The sequence below is a fragment of the Callionymus lyra genome, chromosome 1 (assembly GCF_982586985.1).
Source record: "Callionymus lyra chromosome 1, fCalLyr1.hap1.1, whole genome shotgun sequence".
In the NCBI taxonomy this organism is placed as follows: domain Eukaryota; kingdom Metazoa; phylum Chordata; class Actinopteri; order Syngnathiformes; family Callionymidae; genus Callionymus; species Callionymus lyra.
In genome coordinates, this window is record NC_141818.1 from 42469048 (window position 1) to 42494871 (window position 25824).

A 25824-nucleotide genomic window follows, 5' to 3' on the forward strand; every position below is an offset into this window, starting at 1 on the left:
TCTGATATGTTGAATGTTGGCGCCCTCTGGTGGTTCAAACCTGCGCAGCGTTTGTCAACTTCAAAACATTATTTTAAGTTTTTAGACCTAAGAGCAATAGACTAACTGCACTTAACTTAAAAAAACAAACATTTTAAAATATATATTATAAAGTATGAAACTGAGTTAAAGATGAGCTCAATATTAATAGTTGTATTTTTTTTTTCACTAGGTGGCGCTCTCAGTTAGAAAGTCAATTATTTTTTGTGTGTGGAGAGCGCCCTCTAGCGGTCTATAAAAAGAGTGCTTTGCTATATTTCTCGTCCACAGTAAATTAATTGAAAGAAAAGACACTTTGAGGTTTGAAAATCTTTGTGTTTTTATTGTATTGCATCTTCATCTTTACACATCGAGTCTTGGTCAGAGTGCATGTTTTACAAAGGATGGCCACAAGGGGGCGGGAGGGTTTTTTTTTTTTTTGTTCAACAGAATAAAACAACGTTTGCCTTTTTTTTTTTTCCTGAACATCCTGAACCAAACACTCGCCCACGTCGGTCTGAAAACACGGAGGTAAAACGGTGATTATCGGCTCATGGAAAAATATAAATATGGTGGACGTCACAAGATGGCTGCCTCCGACATCCGAGCGCCGGCTCCTGCAGATGTTCACCAGCAGAGAAGCCAAAACGTGACGTCGACATAAATCTGGGAAAACATCGACCCTGAATCGTTTTGTTCTCTACGAGCGACACGAGCGGAGGTGAACCTTCGAGGGTCGCGTGGACCTCGGACCGACTAGTTTCCTGGTCCGGCGCCGGAGCGGAGGAACCGGTCGCACCAGTAAGACACATTTTGTCGACTACAACACAACAAGTCTAATAAAGACTACGGTCCTCCTAAAGCAGGACTTTCTAGACCCCTTTTTTTTTTTTTTTTGTAGCAGCCGGCTCATTATTCATCAGTAAAGTTTGACCCAGAGGCCTTGAGAAGACCCCGCTACGTCGCCCCCTACTGGACGGAGGAGCTGCCACCACTTGGTTCTAGTTTTACATTTAAAAGTGCAACTTTTGTTACATTCAGACGAGTTCGGATCCGCGAGGAAACACTCGAATGGTTGCAGGTGGTTTTTAAATGAAAAGAAACAAAAGACACGTGGAGGAAACTATGGAAGTAAATCAGTGCCACCAGAATATTTTACGGTTGAAATTTATAGATAAAAAATCATTTTAAAATAATTGTATTGATCATTTTTACGTTGGAAGGTTGAATCAGTTTCTTCAAATAATTGAATTTGAAAATGAATTAATTTTTATAACGTTAAGAGTTTGATATTCTAATTACGATAATTAAATAACTCTTTATTTAATATTTCTATTTAATTCAATGTAAAAATGCCACCATCACTGGATGACTTCGATCGAGTAGCTCGGTGCTCTATTGGTAGAGTCTGGTCAACATTTGAACGTTGAATTTAAAAGGCTTGGAATTGAAGAATATTGAAATAAGAACATTAATTATTTTAATAATTGGAATTTTAATATCAAACTCTATGTGTAAAAAGAAAATTAATCGTTTTTAAAATGTTTTTCTTTTAAATTCTATTTATAGAAAATTCAACCTTCAATAATAATGAAACGTGATTTCAATAAAAATGTCATTAAATAATTAAAAAATGATTAATACTCGACGACACTGACACACTTGCATAGGCAGCTTCTCATGTAAAGGTCGCGGGGTCGACTCCACACACACACACACACACACACACATACACACACACACACGAGGCTCAGCACTAGGAGCAGCGTCGGGGCCGATTACATTTCAAGTGTCCGTAGAACATTAAGATGGAGGGCGGGGGGACAAAAAGGCTACATCTTTCACCCTCCCTGGAGACGACACGAGCTCAAAGGATCAACATAGTTTCAAACAAGACAAAAATAAGTTAACGTTGCCCTGGTTGGTGCTGAAGGAATAAATAATGATGTTTTTTTCTTTCACACGCGTCAGGATGAGGAGGAGGACGAGTGGTCGAAGTGCAATATTCCTTAATGCCTGTGGGGGGGTTTGGGGGGGGGGGGGGGGGGGGGGGTTGACATCATACGACCCGTTTTTCTCTTTTCCCTGACCTCAGACTTTCCCCTTCCGCCGATCTCACCTGAACTCCCTTTTCACTTTAAGGAAAAAGAAGAAATGACAATAAATAGAAAGTTTCTCCTCTGAGAGTTCATGCCACGAGAGGATTCGTTCTCACAAACACAACAGCAACAAGAGGTCTAGTCGAGAGCTCTACCTTCTCGCGCGTCCTCGTCTGTATTTACAAAATATCTATTTCCTGGACGGTCACGGGGTGAGGGGGGGGGGGGGGTCGACGCGGGGGAGAAACCACTGAGACAGAAAGAGTTATTGCTTGTTACTGCTGGAGAAGTCGTCGATGCTCCACGTCGACTTCGCTGGTTTTTTTTTTTCTTTTCAAAGCTGTGAAGTCGGTGCTCGTCGTAGCTGCTCCACGTGGAAAAGACGCGTCGCCACCGTCAGCAGGAATGTTTGCGCCCCCCCCCCCCCCCCCCTTGTGCTGATCCCGGGTCAGATCTTCTTGTCACTATAGCACCAAAAGTGAGTGTCCCACCTTTTTGAGTCAGGAGGGGGCGCCGATGTGCTTCTGTTCGTCCTCACGGTGAAGCACCCCGGGGCGATGGAAGTTCGGGACGAGGGGGGGGGGTCGAGGGTCTGGAGTGATGACCACGCGTCGGGGGGTGTAGCACCGCCGTGAGGGCGAGGAGGGGTGGAGCTCTGGTGGAGGGGGCGGGGCTTTAGGAGGAGAAGGCAAGTTTGACGCTGCAGGAGGAGTAACCCTCGTCGCTGGCCATGCTCTGCAGGCTGCTGTGGTCGTCCAGGTCGCTGGTGCTGGCCGTGCTCGCACTGTCCAGCTCTCCATGGGAGAACTCGGTGCTTTCCACGTCCACCTCAATCTCTTCTGCGGGAGACCAGAAGAACCGTTTTCAGCATCACTGGATCCATTTTTTCGATTAACATTTGGCAGTATTTACAGCTTTTTTTTTGTGTTAAAATTAAACCTCTTGCCTCTAGATGGCAGCAGTTGTTACCTAAAAACAATGAAATCCTGGCGATGACTGAGGACGAGAGGATACAGTGAGTCCAGCGGCTTTTAAAGCTGATGTTTGGACATATTTATTTATCAGAAACAAACGAAAGCAGTAATACCTTCGTCAAGAGTCATGTGGTCTTTTCTACAACACCAGAGTCAAGTACTGGACAATACTACACATATATACTTGTTACTAAACTATCACAACACCACACTCAAGTACTCGACAATACTACACATATGTTCTTGTTACTAAACGATCACAACACCAGAGTCAAGTACACGACAATACTACACATATATCCTTGTTACTACACTATCACAACACCAGACTCAAGTACTCGACAATACTACACATATATACTTGTTACTACACTATCACAACGCCAGAGTCAAGTACTGGAATTACTGCACATATATCCTTGTTACTACACTATCACAACACTAGAGTCAAGTACTGGGCAATACTACACATATATTCTTGTTACTACACTATCACAACACCATAGTCAAGTACTTGACAATACTACACATATATCCTTGTTACTACACTATCACAACACTAGAGTCAAGTACTGGACAATACTGCACATATATCCTTGTTACTACACTATCACAACACTAGAGTCAAGTACTGGGCAATACTACACATATATTCTTGTTACTACACTATCACAACACCATAGTCAAGTACTTGACAATACTACACATATATCCTTGTTACTACACTATCACAACACTAGAGTCAAGTACTGGGCAATACTACACATATATCCTTGTTACTACACTATCACAACACCAGAGTCAAGTACTCGACAATACTACACATATGTTGTTGTTCCTACACTATCACAACACCAGAGTCAAGTACTGGACAATACTACACATATATTCTTGTTACTACACTATCACAACACCAGAGTCAAGTACTCGACAATACTACACATATATTCTTGTTACTACACTATCACAACACCAGAGTCAAGTACTCGACAATACTACACATATGTTGTTGTTCCTACACTATCACAACACCAGAGTCAAGTACTGGACAATACTACACATATATTCTTGTTACTACACTATCACAACACCAGAGTCAAGTACTGGACAATACTACACATATATTCTTGTTACTACACTATCACAACACCAGAGTCAAGTACTGGACAATACTACACATATATTCTTGTTACTACACTATCACAACACCAGAGTCAAGTACTGGACAATACTACACATATATTCTTGTTACTACACTATCACAACACCAGAGTCAAGTACTGGACAATACTACAGATATATCCTTGTTACTACACTATCACAACACCAGAGTCAAGTCCAAATATCAGCTTAAAAAGCTGCTGGAGTCACTGTATCCTCTCATCCTCAGTCATTGACGGGATCTCGCAGGATTTAAATTTTTTCCTTAAGCTTCAGTGGATATAATGACGACTGCCATCACGTCATCGGAAGTTTAATTACTTCACAAATATGAACTAACAAACACAGTGAATATTTGCATGTTAATTGCAAAAAATCTAATCAAAATCAAAGGATTCTATTTGATAACACAATCTTTATTTAAAAATAAATAAATAAATACAAATTACTTATGAAAAGTAGATGAAAAATGAAATACAATAAATTGTTAAATAAAAGAAAGACGATAAAGTGCAGTCTTAATAACGATAAAAGACATTGTGATATTTAAGTGTATCGATATTTTTTTGCTGTAAATGTGTTATTTGTAAATAAAATAAATTGAATTATTTTATACACTTTTTGTATGAAAAATAAAAATCTATCATATTAATAAAATGTGATTGAAATAAAACAATACAAAAATACAAAATAAAATAAAATAAATATATATGATGACGAGCATCTTTATAATCAAGTCTAATAAAAAAACACGATCTAGTAAAAACACTGTTAATGGTTGTCGGACTCACCTTGGTCGGAGTCGGAGCGGTCGGAGCAGAGAGTGGACCCCACGCTGTCCATGCGTATCCTCTCGCCCTCAGCCAGGCAGCTGGGGATGGCGCCGCCCAGCAGCTCCAGTTGGCGCTGGAGGTGCCTCTGCTCGCGCTCCAGAGACTCCAGCTGGTGCTGACTCTTCCTGTCCGCCTCTTCAAGTTTCTGACCAGCGAGACAAAAAGCTTCATGTTAAATTACTGGCTCGGCGAAGACAAGCCGGAATCATCCGATCCTCGGATAATCACACGTTTATTCAAGCACTTCTCGCTCTCATTGTGTGAGATCCAACACCGGCTTCCTCATGACTTACTCTGGAAGTTAACGTGCTGAAGCTTTGACGAACAAAAGCGTGTCGAAGAAAAACCCAGAATATTCTTGCAGAAGAGCCACGATCGTTACACACTCTTTTGTGTCACATTTGTTTCTGGTAATACTTTTTTTTTTATCTAGGATTTGTAACGTATCTTTGCTATATTGAATTTTATTTGTACATTTGTGAGATTATATTTTTGTTTTGTCAAGATCCTATTTTTGTTTATTTGGTCAAAAATTGTATTTTTGTTTTTGGCATTGTTTTATGTGGTCATGATCATTTTTGTATCTTTTTTTATATCTTTTTAAGATAAGATATTTTGTCAATGTTTTATTTCTGCTTTTGTCCTGATTTTCTTTTTCTCTGGATTCTATTTTAGTTTTATTATTTTCAGTTTTATTTTTCCAAAAATATCCTTTTCAATTTTTCCAATATTATCTTTTGGTATTCTGACAAGATACTAAAGAAAATTATTATGACAGATTTTATTTCTGTAGTTTTCGTTTTTTTAATTCTATTTTTTCTATTTTATTATGTTTGTATTTTGTAATTTTTTTAAAGTTGTTTTTTTCCTATATTATATATATTTATTTTATTTGATCATGTTTGTATTTTGTTTTTTTCAAAGTTGTATTTTTGCATTATTCCAATATCACATTTTTGTGTTTTGATGGTATTTCTCTAGTGTTTTTTTTAGTTATTTGATTTGATTTAAGAGACAGAGACTCAGAGACTGAGACTCAGAGACAGAGACTCAGAGACTGAGACTCAGAGACAGAGACTCAGAGACAGAGACTCAGAGACAGAGACTCAGATACTGAGACTCAGAGACAGAGACTCAGAGACTGAGACTCAGAGACAGAGACTCAGAGACAGAGACTCAGAGACAGAGACTCAGATACTGAGACTCAGAGACTGAGACTCAGAGACTGAGACTCAGAGACAGAGACTCAGAGACAGAGACTCAGAGACAGAGACTCAGAGACAGGGACTCAGAGACAGAGACTCAGATACTGAGACTCAGAGACAGAGACTCAGAGACAGAGACTCAGAGACAGAGACTCAGAGACAGAGACTCAGAGACAGACACTCAGAGACTGAGACTCAGAGACAGAGACTCAGAGACAGAGACTCAGAGACTGAGACTCAGAGACTGAGACTCAGATACAGAGACTCAGATACTGAGACTCAGAGACAGAGACTCAGAGACTGAGACTCAGAGACAGAGACTCAGATACTGAGACTCAGATACTGAGACTCAGATACTGAGACTCAGAGACTGAGACTCAGAGACTGAGACTCAGATACTGAGACTCAGATACTGAGACTCAGAGACTGAGACTCAGAGACTGAGACTCAGAGACAGAGACTCAGAGACTGAGACTCAGAGACAGAGACTCAGATACTGAGACTCAGATACTGAGACTCAGAGACTGAGACTCAGAGACTGAGACTCAGAGACTGAGACTCAGAGACTGAGACTCAGAGACAGAGACTCAGAGACTGAGACTCAGAGACAGAGACTCAGAGACTGAGACTCAGAGACTGAGACTCAGAGACAGAGACGATAAAGCTGAGATAAGGTGGAGACACAGAGTCGTGTCCAGACAGAAGTTCAAGAGCTGCAGGTGAAGAACAACAACAGGTTTCTTAAAGGAATTTGGATTTATTTGGTCAAGGGTTGCTTTATTTCTTTTTCTTTAATCCTCTATGTTCACACGTTGACCTCCATCATCAAGGTTTTGTGTCTCTGTTGTGTTACGTGGTATTGAAAGAATACTGTATTTGTTTAAAAAAAAGTACATTTTTGATGAATGTTCAGCAATAATTTAACTTTAATGTACATTTGTTATGGTTTGAAATGTATAGTTTTTACACACGACAGAAGTCATGCGGGTGTTTACCAACGAGGATCGACCGGTGATCAGGTCGATTGTTACAATAGTAATGACTATTTGTTTTCTCGCGTAATGACTCTTTGTTTTCTCACCTTTATATGTGCTTTGGCTTTGTTGAGGAGGCCCAGGGTGGTGTGGCGACTGCAGTCGGGTCCCAGAGGTATCAGGGTCTTCAACCGCTCCAGACACAGCCGCAGGTGAGCTCGCCTGCACAACACACACACACACACATGAATTTAAAAACAGGTTGATGATCCACATGTGTGTATGCAGTCAAGAGGACGTTTGCTCGTGGGCACTCGGGGGAGCAGGAGGGGAAAAAAAAAAAAAGGTGTAATGGTGTTTCCTGGCGAGTCCATCATGGACGTCTCAGTCCTGGAGCCTGAGGTTCATCTGCTAATGGCTCCAGAGGTAAAGAGAGATAATGACGGCGTAACACAATCAGACCTCCATTAACAAGTTCAGCCCGAGGACGGGTCAGTGCCGAGGCTCTGAGGAAGCAGAACCTTCGACGCCGCACAAGTGCGGGTGTGTGTGTGTGTGTGTGTGTGTGTGTGTGTGTGTGTGTGTGTGTGTGTGTGTGTGTGTGTGTGTGTGTGTGTGTGTGTCTGTGTGTGGGAGGTGCAGCTCATGGACGATGCAGATAACGTCTTCATTCCAGCCTCCAGTATGAAAGCGACTCCTCTTAAGTGGGAGTCGCCGTGATTTTTATCTGGAGCCGCTTGAGAGACGCAAACATTCTGGCGACCAAACACGATGGTTATCTGTTCGCTCGTCCGTCCGCGGCGTCTCTGAGAGAAGTCGTCTTTGTGCGTCTGAGTTGTGTCTGCCTCGTGTGAGCGTCAACGCACACAAGATGGTATCGGCTGAAGACCTCGCGCACACACACACACACACACACACACTCACGACTGAGGTTAGGCCTTCCTCACTAAAGTAGGTCGAGACATAATTAATGTTGCCTTTAATTATTGAACAGAGGAATGTAGTTTAATAATCATCAAGACATGCAGGAGCTTCAAGAGGAGCTTCCTCCTCCTAGAGAAATACACAACATCACAGGTCAATGATAAACTGTATTTAGAGCCTCGTTGATTCACTACAAATCTATCTTTAGTCACTACTTTACTGTTGGGGTTTTCAAGAGAGTAACCCCCAAAATAAACAAGGAGCTTTTGCTTGTAGTGGTTGAATGGAAATATATTCTATTATTATTTAAAACTATTATTGTTTAAAAATGACAAATAATTCTACAGGATAAAACATGTCTTTTAATTTTATTACTAAATATATTTCAATGTATGAATTAATGCGGCACGATATATCGAAAAAATGTCGATATCGCGACATTGCCACGTGCGATATGCATATCGAACAAACGTGCGATAATTTAACATTTTTTATTGTATAAATCAAGTATTCTTAAAATTGCACTTTGACCAATCAGTGTCACGTTCTGTAAAATTTGTACTTCTATGTCTCGTTGTTGTTTACGTCTCCGTCTGTTTGTGAACTGTGCGGCGCAGCTTGCTAGGTTGGTTGCTATGGCGACACGTCTTGCCAGCGCGCTGACTTAGCGCGGCTCAGTATATCCACGGAAGTAATACTTATGATCTACTCAAACACTAGTGATCCAGTCACTCGTCTCTTTCAACCTCCTTTGTTAAAGCAACATATTGTAAGAACTTTTCATCTCGTCTAAGTTGTTTTCTTATAAGATTGTGAACTTCCAAACAAATATAAACATGTCCGTCTTCGTCGTATGCTAACGAGCTAAGTTGTTAGCGTCAGGTCATTTATAAAGTGTTACGTGTGCGTGTACAAGGAGGTGGATTTATTATTGATTTGGTGATATCACGACGCGCCGGCGGCTCCTCTCTGATGTCGCTCAGTTTCACAGGAAATCGATGCAAGTCCCGCAAGACTGAGCGTTATAAGTGATATTTTTCTCATGTCGACACCGAAGTGTGGAAATATACGAAAGGGAAATATCGCATCGTTTTCCTTCTCTAAACCCCCCGGACCTCCACTACAGTACTCGCACCTGCGCGCGGCTACATTTTAAAGTGAAAGAAAGAAATATCGCAATAATATCGATATTGCAATTCAAGACACCAAAATGGAATATTGTATTTATTTCCAAAATCGTGCAGCCCTAGTATGAATGCTTTTGCTTGGGGATTATGTTTTGTATGCAACCTAATTAAATTAAAAAATAAACATTTGTGTGCATTTATCAATACTTCTAGTTTCTGGGAGTAATACTTTTCTACATTTGTGTTCACAGCTATGTTTTCATTGAGCTCCTGATGCCTGATCTTTGATTAAAAAAGACAGTTTTTAGCACCGACAACATGTCTGCCGCTCTCCCTCGCAAGCTGATAAGAGCCGGAGACGACGAGTCTTTCTATCTGTCTACGATGTCCAACACCACGATAAGGACTCCAGTGACTCCTCTGACACACAAGTGCACCTCAGCCAGAGTGTCCAACTCACCAGGACTTTAGAGAAGCTGCTCAATGGTGAGTCGAACCACAGGTTGCTGGAGAGAACTGAATGTTCGGGACCATCATGTTGACTCAAAACTCTTTATCTTCAACCAGGAGACGACTGGAGCAGCTACTCTTGATAACCAGCGAGGTCAGAGAATCCCTTCCAGGACCAGCAGGGAGGGAGATCGTCCAGAACACGAGTCACCGTGACTGAGAGTGTTTGCTTTTGTGTGACGCTGAGCTGCTGGAAGCGAAAGTGAAACTTCACGTGTTATTTTTAGCTCTTTAAACGCGACGACAGAGGAGGCTCCAAGGTGTGAGAGGAGGTCAGGCTCGGACATGAACCATCTCACCACGAGGTCGAGGGTCAGAAACTCTTACATAGGCTGTTCTCCCTGGAAGGGTTTGTTTATGGCATGGACCTAAAGTCGTTCGGAGCTTACAATAGGAGGCTCGTGACTATAAATACCTGAGGCTGCTTCCTTTCAACGCTCGAACAAGAGACAAGAACTACTTACATAAAGAACTACAGCAGGAATGTCCAGAGTGCCGCCCTCGGTACCATTTATGAAATATATTATCCAACCGGAGACTCTAAAACATTGTAAAAATAAATATTTTTAAATGTCAGTCAACGAAAAACACCAGAAGGTAAAGATGCTAAATGTCCACACTAACTGTCCACACTAACTATCCATACCAACCGTCCATACCAACTGTCCATACCAACTGTCCACACTAACTGTCCACACTAACTATCCATACCAACCGTCCATACCAACTGTCCATACCAACTGTCCATGCCAACTGCCCATGCTAACTGTCCATGCTAACTGCCCATATTAACTATACATGCTAACTGTCCATGCTAATTGTCCATGCCAACTGTCAATGCCAACTGTCCATGCTAACTGTCCATGCTAATTGTCCATGCTAATTGTCCATGCCAACTGTCCATGCAAACTGTCCATGCTAACTGTCCATGCCAACTGTCCATGCCAACTGCCCATGCTAACTGTCCATGCTAACTGCCCATATTAACTATACATGCTAACTGTCCATGCTAATTGTCCATGCCAACTGTCCATGCCAACTGTCCATGCTAACTGTCCATGCTAACTGTCCATATTAACTATACATGCTAACTGTCCATGCTAATTGTCCATACCAACTGTCCATGCCAACTGTCCATGCTAACTATCCATGCTAAGTATACATGCTAACTATAAAGGCTAACTGTCCATGCTAATCCCTGAAACATTTCTCAAGTCTATCCATGAAGACGTTTTTACATTTTTGTGTGAACTGGATGACATCATGATGAGATAACTCGAAGAAGTCACTATTACCATTTAGGCCTCAAATCAAATGTGGCCCCTCCTCTAAAAAAAAGCTTGGACACCCCTAAACTCATGAGACACATGTCTTCACTAGTTGTTCCACTAGTTAAGCATCAATATCATTCATTGTATGTGTAATAATGACACTACAAAACTAGTTTGGAACCGTTATAATATTTTAGCACTGTAATAATTTAAACTAAGAGTAATTAAAGAGCAGTTAAACCTTGGTAACTCAGGTATATATATAGTAACTTTTTAAGATCTTAGAAATTAAATACTGCAACTGTTATTCCTTATAGAGAACGATAAGCATCAAAAACATGAAAAACTAGCTGCATATTCCACAAGCTTATGATATTTGCTTCAATGCTGCCACACGACAGCTTCAATAACAGCATGACATGATCACATGTTTGTAACATCCTGGGGCAGCCTGACCGTCAGCTTTAAACACTCCTTGTACGTTCATGTTGAAGATAAAGGTTATCTAAAGTGCTACCATCGCATGTTCGCTACACTGACGCTCACTCGACTCAAGAATACGGTTGGATCGTGAATTTGTTTAAGGCTTGTTTTCATGCCACAGATGGAACGGAGGCAGCAGCTCTTTCTTTTGGCTTCGACCTGTGATGAAGACGCCAGCGATCCACAGGTCACTGAACCTCACCCTCCTGCCGATCCTCGTCCTCCTGCCTTTGCATTTTCTCTCACAATATTTGTTTTCCTCTGTGCAAACAGACTTGTGTCCATTCAAATACAATACTGATGACAAACAAGATGATTTTAAAAACCGAGATCATCCGACTTCACTATATAAACAGAGCCGGTGGTGGTTTTTTTTCCATGGTATGGCGGATCTGCCCACTTCTCGCCCACACACATCAAACATACATCTTTTTTTTATAGCGCCTCACAACCCACTCATGCTTGAATCATCCGGCCAAACTTTTGCTTGTATCTGGGCTAACATATTGTGCTCGTATGTCTTTGTATCCAGAGAATAACCACAAATGAAATCATATAAACCACGGTGACCAGAGATTATTGTGTTGTAAGTTTTATCCATTGTTATTATTGGAAGTAGCTCTCTACATTATTAATATTATCTACTGTCATCAGGTGCAAGAGGGGGTAGATGTTCTTCAAAACATTGTAAGAACAGTATAGTCAAATAATGTATGACTACATAAATATATATATATATATATATATATATGTCTATATAGGGATAGTGTAGGAACAAGAATTTATATGTGTAGTATTGTCTAGTACTTGACTGTGGTGTTGTGATAGTGTAGTAACAAGTATATATGTGTAGTATTGTCCAGTACTTGACTCTGGTGTTGTGATAGTGTAGTAACAAGTATATATGTGTAGTATTGTCCAGTACTTGACTCTGGTGTTGTGATACTGAAGTAACTTGGATTTATGTGTAGTATTGTCCAGTACTTGACTCTGGTGTTGTAGTATTTACAGACCACATGACTCTTGATGAAGTCGTAACTGCTTTCATTTGTTTTCAAACCAAAATATGTCCAAACATCAGCTTTAAAATCTGTCAAGTGTCTGCCATATGGTTCAAAAAAGCATTGCACTTAGAGAAGTGTGCTATTTGAGACACAACATTAGTCTTGACTAGCACGTCTCTTGGATCTTAGCCGAGTCAGTCTCGACTATAATACTAGTACTAGGTACATGACGATGAACACTGATGTAGAACTCAGCTTATCTTAAGAGCCCAGAGCTGGACAATAAAGTCATTAATACAAAAATGAAGTTGAACAGGAGATGCTTTGTATGAGCGATGATGATGATGCAACGATATTTTCTGCACGAGTCCATAAAGTGTTTGCTGACGCCGGAGCGATGAAGAGCGAGAGAAAAGGCTGGCCTAGTTTGAAACTTGTGAATCTATCAATAATAGATAACTTCTCAGGCCACCATGTCTGACATAATTACTGGACCGTCTCTCAAGAGGAAGCGATTTTCAGCCCGTGCACCAGTCGATACCCGTCTTTTCAGCAACCCCCCCAACTCCCCGACCCACCCTCACATACACACTGACCTACTTCTAAAACACAGAGAGGGAACCTGACCCTTCACCCAGTTATTACACTAATGACACATCAGTGATGTCAGTCCAAGTTGTGGATCGTCACCGTCATGTGTCCGGGAGGACGACGAGAACTCTTCGTACGAGAGCGAACTTCAAAGATGCCAGAAATGATGTTTCACACCGAGGTCAGACATGAAAGCAGTATTTTGTACCACTGTGCCTCGGTTACCATGGGTTAAACTACATTGAATCATCGTGGCATCATCTCGTGGTGGAGTCGATCGTTTAAATACGGGTTTTCTATTGAGAAAAACGAGTGTTCTCTGCGTTTGCTTAACATCGCGGTGTCGAGTGCGAACAAGTCACCGTCAGCTAGTGTTGAACATGTGGCCGAGGAACACACGCTGCAGATGGTGACATACAAAATACATGGAGAGGGATTGAACACAGACCACATGGCCGCCCGTACACTCGACTCCCACAAGGCTCGGCGGCATAAATGAGTCCATTGTTTGGTTGTCAATCATTTAATCACACTTGACGAACAATTACATACTTTTAAGGTTTAAGTCAGAGGTGGGACAATATATTTCCAGAGAGGAGGATAAAGCCCGGGAAGCCAAATGTCCAAAGTAATGAAGACATTTAGAAACATAAATAAACAAAAAAGGAGAATTACCCTCAAAGGAATTCATTTTTTAAAATATGATAATGATTAAAATGTATAAAATAAACTTGAAATTAATGTCCGATACATACGTGGCCCTCTGGAATATATATTCACTATAAATGTGTTTTGTAGTTACCTGGATATAACTCAGGTTCTATGAGTATATTTAGGCAAACTAACGGGTACAGGTTTTATCAGCCTTTTAGAAGTAAATCAATAAAGAAACCTGTTAGAAGTTCCACATATAGAACCGAGAACCAACAGAGGGTTTCACAGCGTCAAACACACCTTCATTGATTTTTACACGCCACATTAAGGGAGTTTCAAGTTTCTATGTGTGTATTGTGTGTGAGCACTGTCACAAGTTTTGTGTAGACTAGGGCTGTAGCGATACACTCATCTCACACTACGATTCCATACGATACATTCACCTCATATTTTAAGGGGACGTTCATTTTTAATGGCATCTCTTGGTTGAATTGAAAGAACTTAAAGCCAAATTATGTCCAAACGGTAGCTTTAAAAGCAGCTGGAGCCGACTGTATCCTCTCATCCCCAGTCATCTTCTTGAAGGATTACATCATTCCACTGGCTGCGCAGGACGTGATAATGATTGCGGAGGTTTATTCGCAACACCAAGAACAAATGCCTAGGGTTTGCTAATAAAATGTAAATAAAATATCAAATTATTTAATTCTTTATTGGAATCGAAACAATCTAAATGTACTATGATAAAAATAAAATATGATAAGATAATAAATACTCAAAATCATCAAATACATTATTTTCTATCCCATAATGCATTTAAACTCTAGTAATGTTTTGAGCAATGTTCTTTAACTTCAGAAACAAGTTAGTTCAGATGTTACATAGAACTTTTACTTGAAAGACCCAGAAAATTGCAACTATACATGACAAGCAAGTGTGTTTTATTTAGTTTTTCATTGTATAAAGCGACAACAGTTCTTACACACTAGAACCACCACATGCTGAAACGATGCATTATTGTTTTATGAATCGCTGAGCGAGGTTCTTCTTGTTCTTTTAGGGGTTCTCTGTCTCTAAATCATGTGTCCAGCAGGGCTCAGGTGACACTGGGTCACACGTGAATAGGCTTTTTAAACAGAGTCGAGAGTCAACGGGAGTCACTTCTGGAACAGTCACGGCTGGATGTTTAAAGTATCAATGGAGGGAAGGTTCTGTGCCACGGATAAATAGTTAAGAGAGGTTTGTATCGAGCGTCATCTTGTCCGCCCACACACACTCGCACAGACAAGATTAGAACGACTCCTGTTTTTACATCCACTGAACTTGCTTTCTAACCAACGGTTCCCTTATCTCCTTTATGAAATAGGAACAGATGGGATGGACGCACAGAGTCTGACTGAGAGGGTGAGATGTATTGTGGGGGAGGAGAAGAGGGGGTGATCCGTCAGTGGAATCTGCCTAGAAACGATCTGTGGCCACGAAGCAGAGCCATCGTGAAAGGACCTCCAGTCTTTTGAGCAACTTTCCTCAAACCTCTACATGTGAAGAAACTAAAACTGGCATCATTTTCATCTCGGACTATGAAGATGTATTCTACAGTTCTATCAGTAACTAAAACATTTCCCTGAAGATTCCCATGATGCTTTGAGGCCAGAGAGGAGATGAAGCTCTCAAAACGCTCCAGTAGTCTGATAACAATAATAATGTGGATTTAATAGAGACGGGAAAAGGGTAACTTTTGCAAACGCATGGAAAAGAAGTTGCATCTGGCCACGACATAAAGCTCCTGGGACAGCGATTGTGCACGCCATGCACAAATTAAACTTCAGGAGGATGCACCGCTTGCACAAATGTATCTTTTCATATTCTTAAATAAAGCTATTGATTGTGCCGTAACCCAACACAAACCCACCAGGTTTGCGCCCCTGACTTCTCACAGCAGCGGGTCTACATGGTGTGATATTTTGCTCGGGGGGGAACTGGAGGAACACAGAAAACGAGTGATGCGTTTTTGCAGAAATACTTAATAAAAATGACTCACGAAAGACTTAAAGATGTCGAAAGAAAAATCCTGAATTGCCAATGAACAAAAACATCATAAAACATGTACCAGACAGACTCAGGTTGTTGTCATGCTAATGTGCTAAAGCTACTTATAGAGGTAAAGTGCAAGGCGTTGGTGAAGGACGAGGCTGTACAGACGTGGGGATCTGACGAAAAGAAAAAAAAAGAAAAAAGAAAAAGAGAGACTCGTCTACAAATGCAAGGTTATCTGTAGCTAAAGGCAGCGACCATCACTGACACATGGATGAGTTCACACGTGCACACTGACTTCTAGATTCAGCATGTTCACATGTGTGCAATAACACATACTCAAATGAGGCTCAAATTCAGAGCCTGTGATTCCCGCACTTGATACCGACAGACTCTTGTCCCTCAGAGAACCACCACATCAGATTAAAACCCGACCGGCCAAAAAGAGCCCGACAGATGTGGCTTCCGTCGAGTGTGTGTTGCCGCTTCCGCCTTCTCTTAAAAGCTGTCGACCGGTTTTAATATTTGCTCTAGAGAACGAGGGCTTAGCGTGTAATCCAAATGTCACACTGTGCACGCATGTGTCCGGATATATACGACACACAGGCCGACAAAAACGGTAACAAAATGTAAGAGATTCTGAATCGTGACCCAGGAGTCATCGACGTAAATTGCCGATCATGTTTCGTTGTGATGAGGAATAACAATGACGAGAGCCTCTCACTGCTTGTTCATCTCTGGGCTGTGATTGGAGGAGAGCTAACCTATGACTGGTCAGAACACAGCAGTGTTTCCCTCGTCCCTCCAGCTGTACGACTAAAAATAGAAGCCATGGTCGGATTTAGCCTAATTGAGTCTTGCATCTTTCACAACTCCACTTCCTTCCTTCCCGTCGCCGTGTCTCCTTCGCAGCTCCTGATAGAAGATAAGGCATCAACGTGGATCAACATGGACGTGGGTTCAACTGACCCCGTGGGTTCAAGGCTGGGATGCTTCATCGGGAGCGACATGAGGTGGACGGAGTGCACTAAAGAGTGAGGCGTACATTCCATCCTGGAACAGGATGTTACTGCAACCTTGTCCCATAAACCTTAAGTAGCCAAAATGAAACATAACATTGTACAAAAACAAGGACTACACTGAACTCTTCCAGCATAATCAGCAGTTTTCATCATCACAAAAGATGGTTACGCACTATCTTTTGGACGCCTTTGAAGTTGTTGTTTACACGATAATGTGCTGCGCGACGAGAAAATGTTTGTGAAGTACATTTGAGCTTGCCGGACAAATATTACACCGTCTTTCCATAGTCGTGGTCATCCTTTATTTCAGGCCGATCATTTGTAAAAACAAAAAATCCAAACGACTTTGTTCCAACATCGTTCGGCAATCCTCACGGTCAAACTCTCCATCAGTAGCAGCAACTGCAGGATAAGTATTTTTGGGTTGAATGTTGTGACTTTGGATGTCACAGAAAATAAATAAAGTGATGACAAATATTGTTGGGTATTTCTTGTCTGTGTAAGAGTCTCTCGATCCATTTGTGCCTAAAATATTCACCAGGAAAATCTAACGTTGTTGTTAAAAGGATGTTACAATTTAGCCCCAGCTCCTTTAAATCAGGATAAGAATAAAAGAGATTTAAAGTTATGCATCTTCGGTCTACCCAATGGAACGTCCAGCCTCGACTTCCACCTTCCACTCTTCTCTTTAGGCCGATGGATTTTTCCGTCCCGTCATGACTGAGGCAATGAGATTGTCAAACCCGCCAATCAAGTCAGTGGACTAATCAATGGAGGTTAATTCACTTACACACCTCGGAGGACGACGCGCTTTTTTTCCGTCTTTCCACGAAACGGTTTCAGCTGGAACACAACGCTGGTCCGTAACCGTGTTTGAATCGGGCTCGCGTGACACTGAAGAGATCCCTTAGTCAGGTGTGTGTGTGTGTGGATCTATCCGCCAGATTATAACCCGAAGTCAGTCAATTACTTTCGATGTCCTGTGACAACATCGTTGGTAAGTCCAGGCCAGCTGAGCTATTAAAGACTAGCAGCCGGTGGTGGCGGCGGCGGCGCAGTGGGTTAGCACGTGTGCTCGCGCCAGCTGAGCTCACTGGACCAAAGATCAAGTCCCTTAAGCTGCTTTTCTGAGCCAAGGAAGGCTTACAAGTCGTCACGTTGGTCAGAACAAACGGACCCAGTTTCAGGCCCTTCAGCCAAGCCTGGGAATGAGATGCTCTTACAGGCAGAAAACATGGAGGCATGTAATTCAAATAGCAAGAATACGTGTGTTCCATTTAGGTGTCCTTTTCATTCAATAGAATAAGATAAATTCTGATTATATTGTCAATTAAAACTTAATATAAAGATTGTTTTGTCTGGTATTATATTTGGATAGATCAAACTTTAAGGCTTTGTTATGAGCTCAAGAAACTGTGAATGTAGTTGATTTGTATACATCAATTATAAGAAGGCATTTCAGGTCAAGGTTAAGACACTTCAAGATCATCATGGCCTTTAAGATGTGAATGTGAAGCCAAGAGAGTGTATTTATCTCCTTAAATCAAAATATAACTTTGCAGGCGATCAATCATATATTTCCTATTTCTAATGTGGTATTGATCGAAAGAAGAAATCTCAACAATAAATAATATTGATGGCCATCCAACCATTTGAAATAACTAGTGCGGTGTTGGTAACACCGGTACCAAATGTTCTCAGTCTTAGTGTTGCCATGATAATAAAAACTTTCATCTCAATACCAAAAAAAATGTTTAACTCAATACCATTTTCATGACTACAATGATAAAGAAAGACTGGCAGCAAACTCTGTAACAACATGTAACAATGAAGAACAACTCATTATAAAATATAATTATAAATTATAAAACCTTAATCAACTTGTTATCCAAGTTTTCCTTTCTTGGCTATGCTTTTCCTTCATAACAATAAAAGGGTGGCTGTGGTATCGATACTCTTGTAAATGAGTATCATGTCCGGATACTACATTTTAGTATCAATTATTTTTTGATATTTGATTGACAACCTTGACCAGTCCAGCAACAATGACGTCAAACCTGTACCAAACTTTAATCCACCTTTAAAAAGAGCTTTCACCACAGAGTATCTTCTGTTAAAACCCTGATGTAGTTGTGCGAGTATTATAAAGAAAACAGTGTAAAAGAAACAGCAATGTTTGAGCAGCAACAATGTATTTTAAACGGTTCTTCAGCTCCATCAGCTCACTGGCATGGTTGGCAGGACAAGCCATGTGTTTAAGCTTCTGAGCAGCGTCACATGAAAGCTGCAGGTCATGTTAAACATCACAAGTTTTTTATCAACATCCACAGTCGGGGGGGGAAAAAAAAAAACTTTTGCTGAACCACATCATGAGTCTGTCACGACCGCGGCTCTGTAATTTCAACTGAAAGAATTAGATTAACTGGCAAACATTTGGATTATCAAGGAATCTGAGCGCGTTTACGTCTAAATAAATGGGATTACATTTCAATGTAAGCCCCTTGTTTGGCTAATGGGCATTTAAATGACTCTTTGCTCTAAAGCCATTAAAGAACCAACGCCGGGCTAATATGAAAACAAGAAGAATGAAGCGAGAAATGAGGAACGGCTTGTTTGTGAAATGATCACAGCGGCGCAGCAAAAGGACAGTGTGTTCTCATAAAAAGCTTCTCTGCTGCAGCCTCTCGAGGTGGACTCTAGACCGAGGCAGGAGTACGAGGAGGGACTTGGATACTCTCGCCCTGATACTCTATCACAAATCCATTTTATTTAGACTTTAACAGGACGGTTGTGCCACATTAGTCTCATTACAATCAGAACTCTGACATGAAACCAAACACACAGAGGTCCGTGATAAACTGCAGCGGATTTTTGTTTGTATGAAAACAAACTCGAGGTTAATGCAAATGGGAGCCGGAATCTGGACAGTGAGCTGACCAGCTGGAGGAGTGATGCATCAGCTCTATTTTTATCTCACTGGACGATTCATCCTCCACTGTTGCCGTCGTTTCTACTAGTCAGTGAGGAGAGTGAGGAGCAGGTCGACGTGTCATGAAACCCAATACAAGTCGTCGTGTGCTTTTCGTCGAAACAAAAAAAATTGCAAAAGAGAAAAAAGTTTTGACTACATCAGTGTGACTGTGTCATATGGCTCCTGATGTCATTATTTAAAAGCAACAACGTTCTTATACAAAGAAAACGGCCACTCACCTATTCTTCTCCAACTCATTATGTGTAGACCTGCAAGAAAAGAGAAATCATCATTAAAAATACATCATATAATCATTTAAAGCCCACGATTAAGGGCTGATACGGTCGAAAAATGTTTGGTATCGACACTTAAACTGATACCTTTATTTCAATACCAGAGATCTATTCTAACAAAAAAGGAGATGAAGAGACATGTAGTACAAATCTCAAGTTTTCTTACAGTGCAAATCTGATGTTCATCAGGTTTTGATCACGGATTGATACCAAAAGTATGTTTCGGTGCCACAAAAGACCTGAAGATCGATTCCCAGACCTGCCTGTGAATCCATGGATCAAGAAACTTGGTACCGTTTTGGTTTCGTCTGGTGGCCCCATTATACCAACATTTTAGGTATCAATTAAAAATGATTAAATGAACATTTGTTTTTTCAATATTGGAATTATAATATCATTCTCTATGTGTAAACAATGCACTCACCTTTAATTCAATTATTATTCTAAAACAAACTTAATTCAACTTTCTAATATACAAATGATTTAATTCAATTATTGAATAGAATTTTTTTTTAGATTTAAAATGTTAAAGTCAACCCCTCGGTAAATTGATGGCACCGATGTTCTTCCATAGGAAACCCATTCAAAAATTCATAACCCACAGTGCAGAAGATCCCACCTCATGTAAAAACGGCGACTGAATGTATCTTGTATTTTAAATTCTTAAAGTAAGCACAGCTCCGTCGAGAGATCACCCGCGACTGGTGTTTAAGACAGAAGCCGCAGAGTAGCTGCTCTGGGTGTCGTCGAGTCGGTCCGACGCTTGAGAGGGAAATAATTTATTTCAGGTTAATAATTGATGTCAATAAAAACACCATATGTCTCCATTAGGATGAATCAGCCTGGTTAAGTATGCAAGAGTGGCCGTTAACTGGAGTGTAGCTCGAGACTTGATTGAACATGACAAGGACTAAGTCCAGGTCGAGAGGCTGCTATAAACAAACGTCAGTGAAATCATCAAATATGTAAGTAATATTAGTAGATGGTAACACACTCACGGAAGCAAGGGTTAACTTACTATGTTTCACTGACAATTGAATATTTGGTTTGTTTAATTGTAATAATTAACTATATGTTAGTGGATTAAAGATGTAATAAAATATTGATACACTTTAATATTGCAATTTTTAACAACATTGTACCGATTTTTAAATGGACAGTTAGCCTCAAATATTCCCTCGATTGTATTCATTTTCTGGTAAATACAAATATAGATCCCTCTTTTTGCTGACACTTGCAATTCCATTCTCACAAAGGAATATATTCTTATTCCTACGGTATCACAATATATCGTATCATTGCCCCTGTATCGTGATACGTATATTATCGCCGGATTCTTATTTTTTGCACTAAACTGCACTACTTCTGAATCAAGTGCCTTTATTTTGTTTAATATAAGTCTTGTAGATTGTTTATTTTATGTCTTATTGACCATTTTTTTGATGTCCTTTCTACCTATAGAAGTTGACTTTTACTGCCATGTATAAAAAATAGAATAAAATAAAATAAAAAACTTGAATTCCTGCCAATACACACAAACCTAATGGATTGTGTTTCTTAAATGTAAAAATGTATCTATGCATGAGCATAATATACATTTAAAAAAAGAGTTGTTGTTGTGGGGAACACAAGCTGTGATCTGAATGAACGGATCCTCTCCCGGAACCTGAATTGTTTGTGAGCGTTTTTTTCATCGAGAATAGAAGACTCTCTGAAAGCGTTTCATCTATTTCTCTCATCTAAAATCAGATATATGCACGTGTCTGCAGCGCAACAACAATGCATGCCAGATTCTAATCTGGCTCAGGGCCACACACACACACACACACACACACACACACACACACACACGACGATGCTTTCTTCGGCGTATTTGCATGTGTGTATGTTGCTGAACGCACACACAGAGTGGGTCACTGAGATAAAGCAACCCTGAGCTAAAGAGCAGGCTAGTGAGGACAGATAAGCTCATCACTTAAAGCTTCCACTCGCTGAGGCGCAGACAGCTGGAATGCAACGACACCAACACACAAACTGGATAAAAAACATCAAAAATACATGAACTATGCATATTATTTAGAATTTTTTTGACATGATGACGTTAAATAAAGAGATGGTGAGACGATGGTGCCAGACAGGAAGAAGGGAAGGAAGTGGAGGATGTGAAGGTAGAAGGTGAAACATGGATGATGTTAACTCATTAGTTTAGAAACATGTTTCTGTGGAGCTCCAGGAAAAGGCTTCAACCTGAAAATGCTGGATTTAGGTTGATATGAAATTGTGACTGGCGATGGTTCCTCCGGTATAATTGGCCGCACGGTAGAATTTTTAAATGGGAACTCCTACTCATGTCATGCCAGGCTTGGTTTGAACTGGCCCTCGCTGTTGCCATGCAGAAAGCAGCGGCGCCACACGATGACTAACAAGCTGGTCGTGCCCTGCTTTTACGTTCATGTTGAGAAAAGAATAGTTCGAAGGACGGATTTATGGCCGTCATGGAAACCCGGCTTATGAGGACAAGCTCTAGATAACCCAGGGAATACAAAATGTCATGTATCTGTATGTTCAGTACCATAAATAATAAATTCATCTTACAGTCGCCGTGTGACAGTGTCCTTCTCCGTTTGAACTTTACACATGACTATCTGTCCATAAAAGACATGTTATGGCTTTGATATAAAAGTGTTTTTGTTTCATAATGACACGAGTTTTCCGGTAAATTTAAGGGAAACTCCTCTTTGACCTCGATCCCCGACCTCGTCCACTGCGGTGCACTTTGACAAGAGGCTGATGGAAACTCACTCAACAGTGGGATCCTCCCATGATCTCAGAGGACCTCCGTCAAACACGTTTCTTTCACATGAACGATTCCTACAGTCTCACAGGAAGTGCTTCAGAATCGTTGTTCATAAAACAACATGGAATATATGAGCAGAAAAAGGAAATTCATTCTTACCTATTGTGGTTATTGGTGAATTTCTTATTCCGGAATTTCTTCTGCCGATGGTAGCTTGTGTGTTGCTCGGATGGAAAGGTTGAAGCGTAACCGTGTTCACACTCTGTAGAGGAGAAATAAAAATAAAATGTCGTCAAGGATTTTTCAACACGTAATCATTTGAAGCGATGTCGTCATCGTTTTTTGACGTTTTCCCAAACCAATACTCGACACACAAAAAAAGACATTTTGACGAAGATGAAACGATGAATATATTCGACATCACATCACCTCGGTCTCTCCTCTCGAGATACTCCGCAGCTTCGAGGATCAGCTGGATGTTGACTTGAACCGCAGTCATGGTGTCAACGTTAGCTTAACTATCAGCAGCTAACAGCAGTCGCTTCGACCAGCGATGTAATCCGAGCATCAGTTGTTTGTCAAAGCGAGCAAACGAACATATATTTGAAGGGAAAAAAAAAACATCAACAGACGTCGTTTTAAAAAAATAATAATAAAAAATAAATCCGTGTTTTAGCTAGCTCTCGGTGATTGACAGCTGCCGCGAATGGTCGAGGAATAAAATGCGGGAAATATGACAATAAACGTAACTAGAGTTTCACGCAAAAATGTATGTCAAAGCGTTACAAAAGAATATAAATAATATAAAAGCCGGGCCATCGACTGCCCTCGACGCTCTCTCCTCTACGCTGCTGTTTGTTTACCTAGCAGCACAGCTGAGGGGCGGGGCTTAGCGAGGGAGAGCCCGGCCCAGGCGCAAAGCATTCTGGGAAACATAGTCATTGATCCCGTGACTAGAAAAAGATGAGAAATATATATATATATATATTTGTCGTAACTGCATTTTGGATGTTATACCTCCGGTAAAATTATTTATATTTTGTAGATGTCAATCAACTGGTGAAACTACTATTGATTGATTGATTGATATACGTTTGATCTTCTCAGATTTTGAGTAAATATGACATTTGAGTAGTCACAGCATAACATATTCATAGATTTACAGAGACATATGTTAAAAATAATTTAAAAACAATAATAAAATAATGATTAAAACTAAATAACCAAAAATATGATAATATAATAAATATGTGTTTACAATTGTAAAATAAAATAAACACAATACTAAATAAAAAACATTAAAGATATATAATAACGACAACAGTAGCACAACACACTTTATCAACAAAACGAATTTGATTTAATTTTAAGTTGGTTCTTTCTTGAAAGCTAAAAGTGTATAATAAGTAAGTAAGTACACATAATACACGTAAATATCAACTAAATAATAATGAACCTTAAAAAAAAAGACTAAATAATATAAGTATATAAAAAAATGAAGCATTTTATTACCTTAAATATATTCAATATATTGTTTTGTTTATTTAAACTATTACAAAATTAGAATATATATATAATAATTAATGGAAATTCCGTTTTTTTATTGGGAGTGAATACATGAAGATAATTTATTTTTATTTAAATGTCTAATATTTAAATGTTATAACTTGACCATGAACAAACATATTTTAAAGTTTATATATCTTAAACCATGTTTTCTGTCGTTATTCCTCTCAACTGATTTACGAGTCAAAACCTACAACTCCCACAATCCACCGGTGCCGCGGGGCGGAATCCACGTCCGAAGCTAGACCCAGCAACATGTGACGTCACACACGAGCCGACACCTCATTGGTGTACCGCTTTGACAGACACCGTGGGTTGAGCCCAAATCCGACCAATCGGATCGGGCGACTGCGCCATGTGGATGGCAGCGAGACACGCCCACAGGAGCAGCAGGAAGCAAACATTGTGAGGAAACTGAACTGATGCTTAAATGCCTTTTTTAGGGCAACACGAGAGGGATTCTCGACGCGACACGAACACTTTGCACGAAGATATGCGACGATAAACGATGATTGTGTGCAATGACATCATCACTGGTCGACACAATAATACAAATAAAAGGGTTTAATGATCTTTAAAGCTGATGTAAATGTAGTTGTTGCGACAAACGACAACATTTTTGCGGGGAAGGCAGCAGATCTGGAGACAGTTTTCTGCTCACTGGCTAACAATGACATCATCACAAAACTGAGTTGGAGGACACCGCAATGTGCTCGCATCGATCAGCCGGGAGTGGAACCAGCAACCCAGCACGAACGCCCCAAGTTGCAAATACTGCAGATGAACCCGATCCGGCAGCGACCGTCGGGTTGCCAGACTCCGGGAGGAAAAAAAGATGCGCTCATGTTGCTGCTAAGTTGAGCGAACTCGTCGCTTTTTTTTGTTCCCTCAGATCGTTGATATAAAAGCAAAACAAAAGTAAATAAAAAAAGCTAAAAAAAAGACGTGAAACGCAGCAGAGAAACAACTCACTTCCGCCCTTCCTGTCGGCGACCTCCAGGAACCTGGCAGCCTCCAGCAGAACTTGAACGTTCGTCAGAAAAGTGTTGAGAGACTTGATGTGCGAGTTGTCGTCGGAGCCGAAGACGTCATCGAGGGAACAGGTCGACATGTCCAAGTCGTTCGGGTCCAGGAGAGACGCGTCCGAGTCGAAGAAGAACTCCTCCGTCTTCGCGCGCGTCTGCTGCTCACTTTTGGACATCTTTTTGCTGGACTTTGTTGTGCTGCTGGGAACCAGAGGAGACCGAGACCAGTTCCTGCTCTTGTCAACGAGCTCCTGGTGGCTTTTTTTTTTTCTGGCCGCGAGCGTGTGA

The 25824-nt window shown here is 40.6% G+C and overlaps 1 protein-coding gene across 2 annotated transcripts; it reads right to left on the reverse strand.

Annotated features, from left to right (window-relative positions):
• Positions 1-333: 333 nt before the first annotated feature.
• mxi1 (max interactor 1, dimerization protein) lies at positions 334-25824 on the reverse strand. 2 transcript variants are annotated; one of them, XM_087808327.1, is made up of 6 exons: positions 25484-25824; positions 23105-23207; positions 20095-20124; positions 7372-7486; positions 5044-5230; positions 334-2956 (listed from the first exon to the last, which is right to left on the reverse strand). In XM_087808327.1, the coding sequence occupies exons 1-6, from the start codon at positions 25710-25712 to the stop codon at positions 2793-2795; spliced, it is 828 nt and encodes a 275-aa protein (XP_087664453.1). In that variant the 5' UTR covers positions 25713-25824; the 3' UTR covers positions 334-2792. The 2 variants fall into 2 exon arrangements, with proteins under 2 accessions (XP_087664453.1, XP_087664454.1); XM_087808328.1 differs by lacking the exon at positions 25484-25824 and adding an exon at positions 23375-23802.

Coding starts and splice junctions, on each gene's coding strand:
- mxi1 (XM_087808327.1), bottom strand. CDS start 25,712: ATGTCCAAAAGTGAGCAGCAGACGCGCGCGAAGACGGAGGAGTTCTTC. Junction 7,487..20,094: donor AATGAGTTGGAGAAGAATAG/GTGAGTGGCCGT, acceptor TGTGTTGTGCAG/GCGAGCTCACCTGCGGCTGT. Junction 5,231..7,371: donor AAGCCAAAGCACATATAAAG/GTGAGAAAACAA, acceptor CTCGCTGGTCAG/AAACTTGAAGAGGCGGACAG.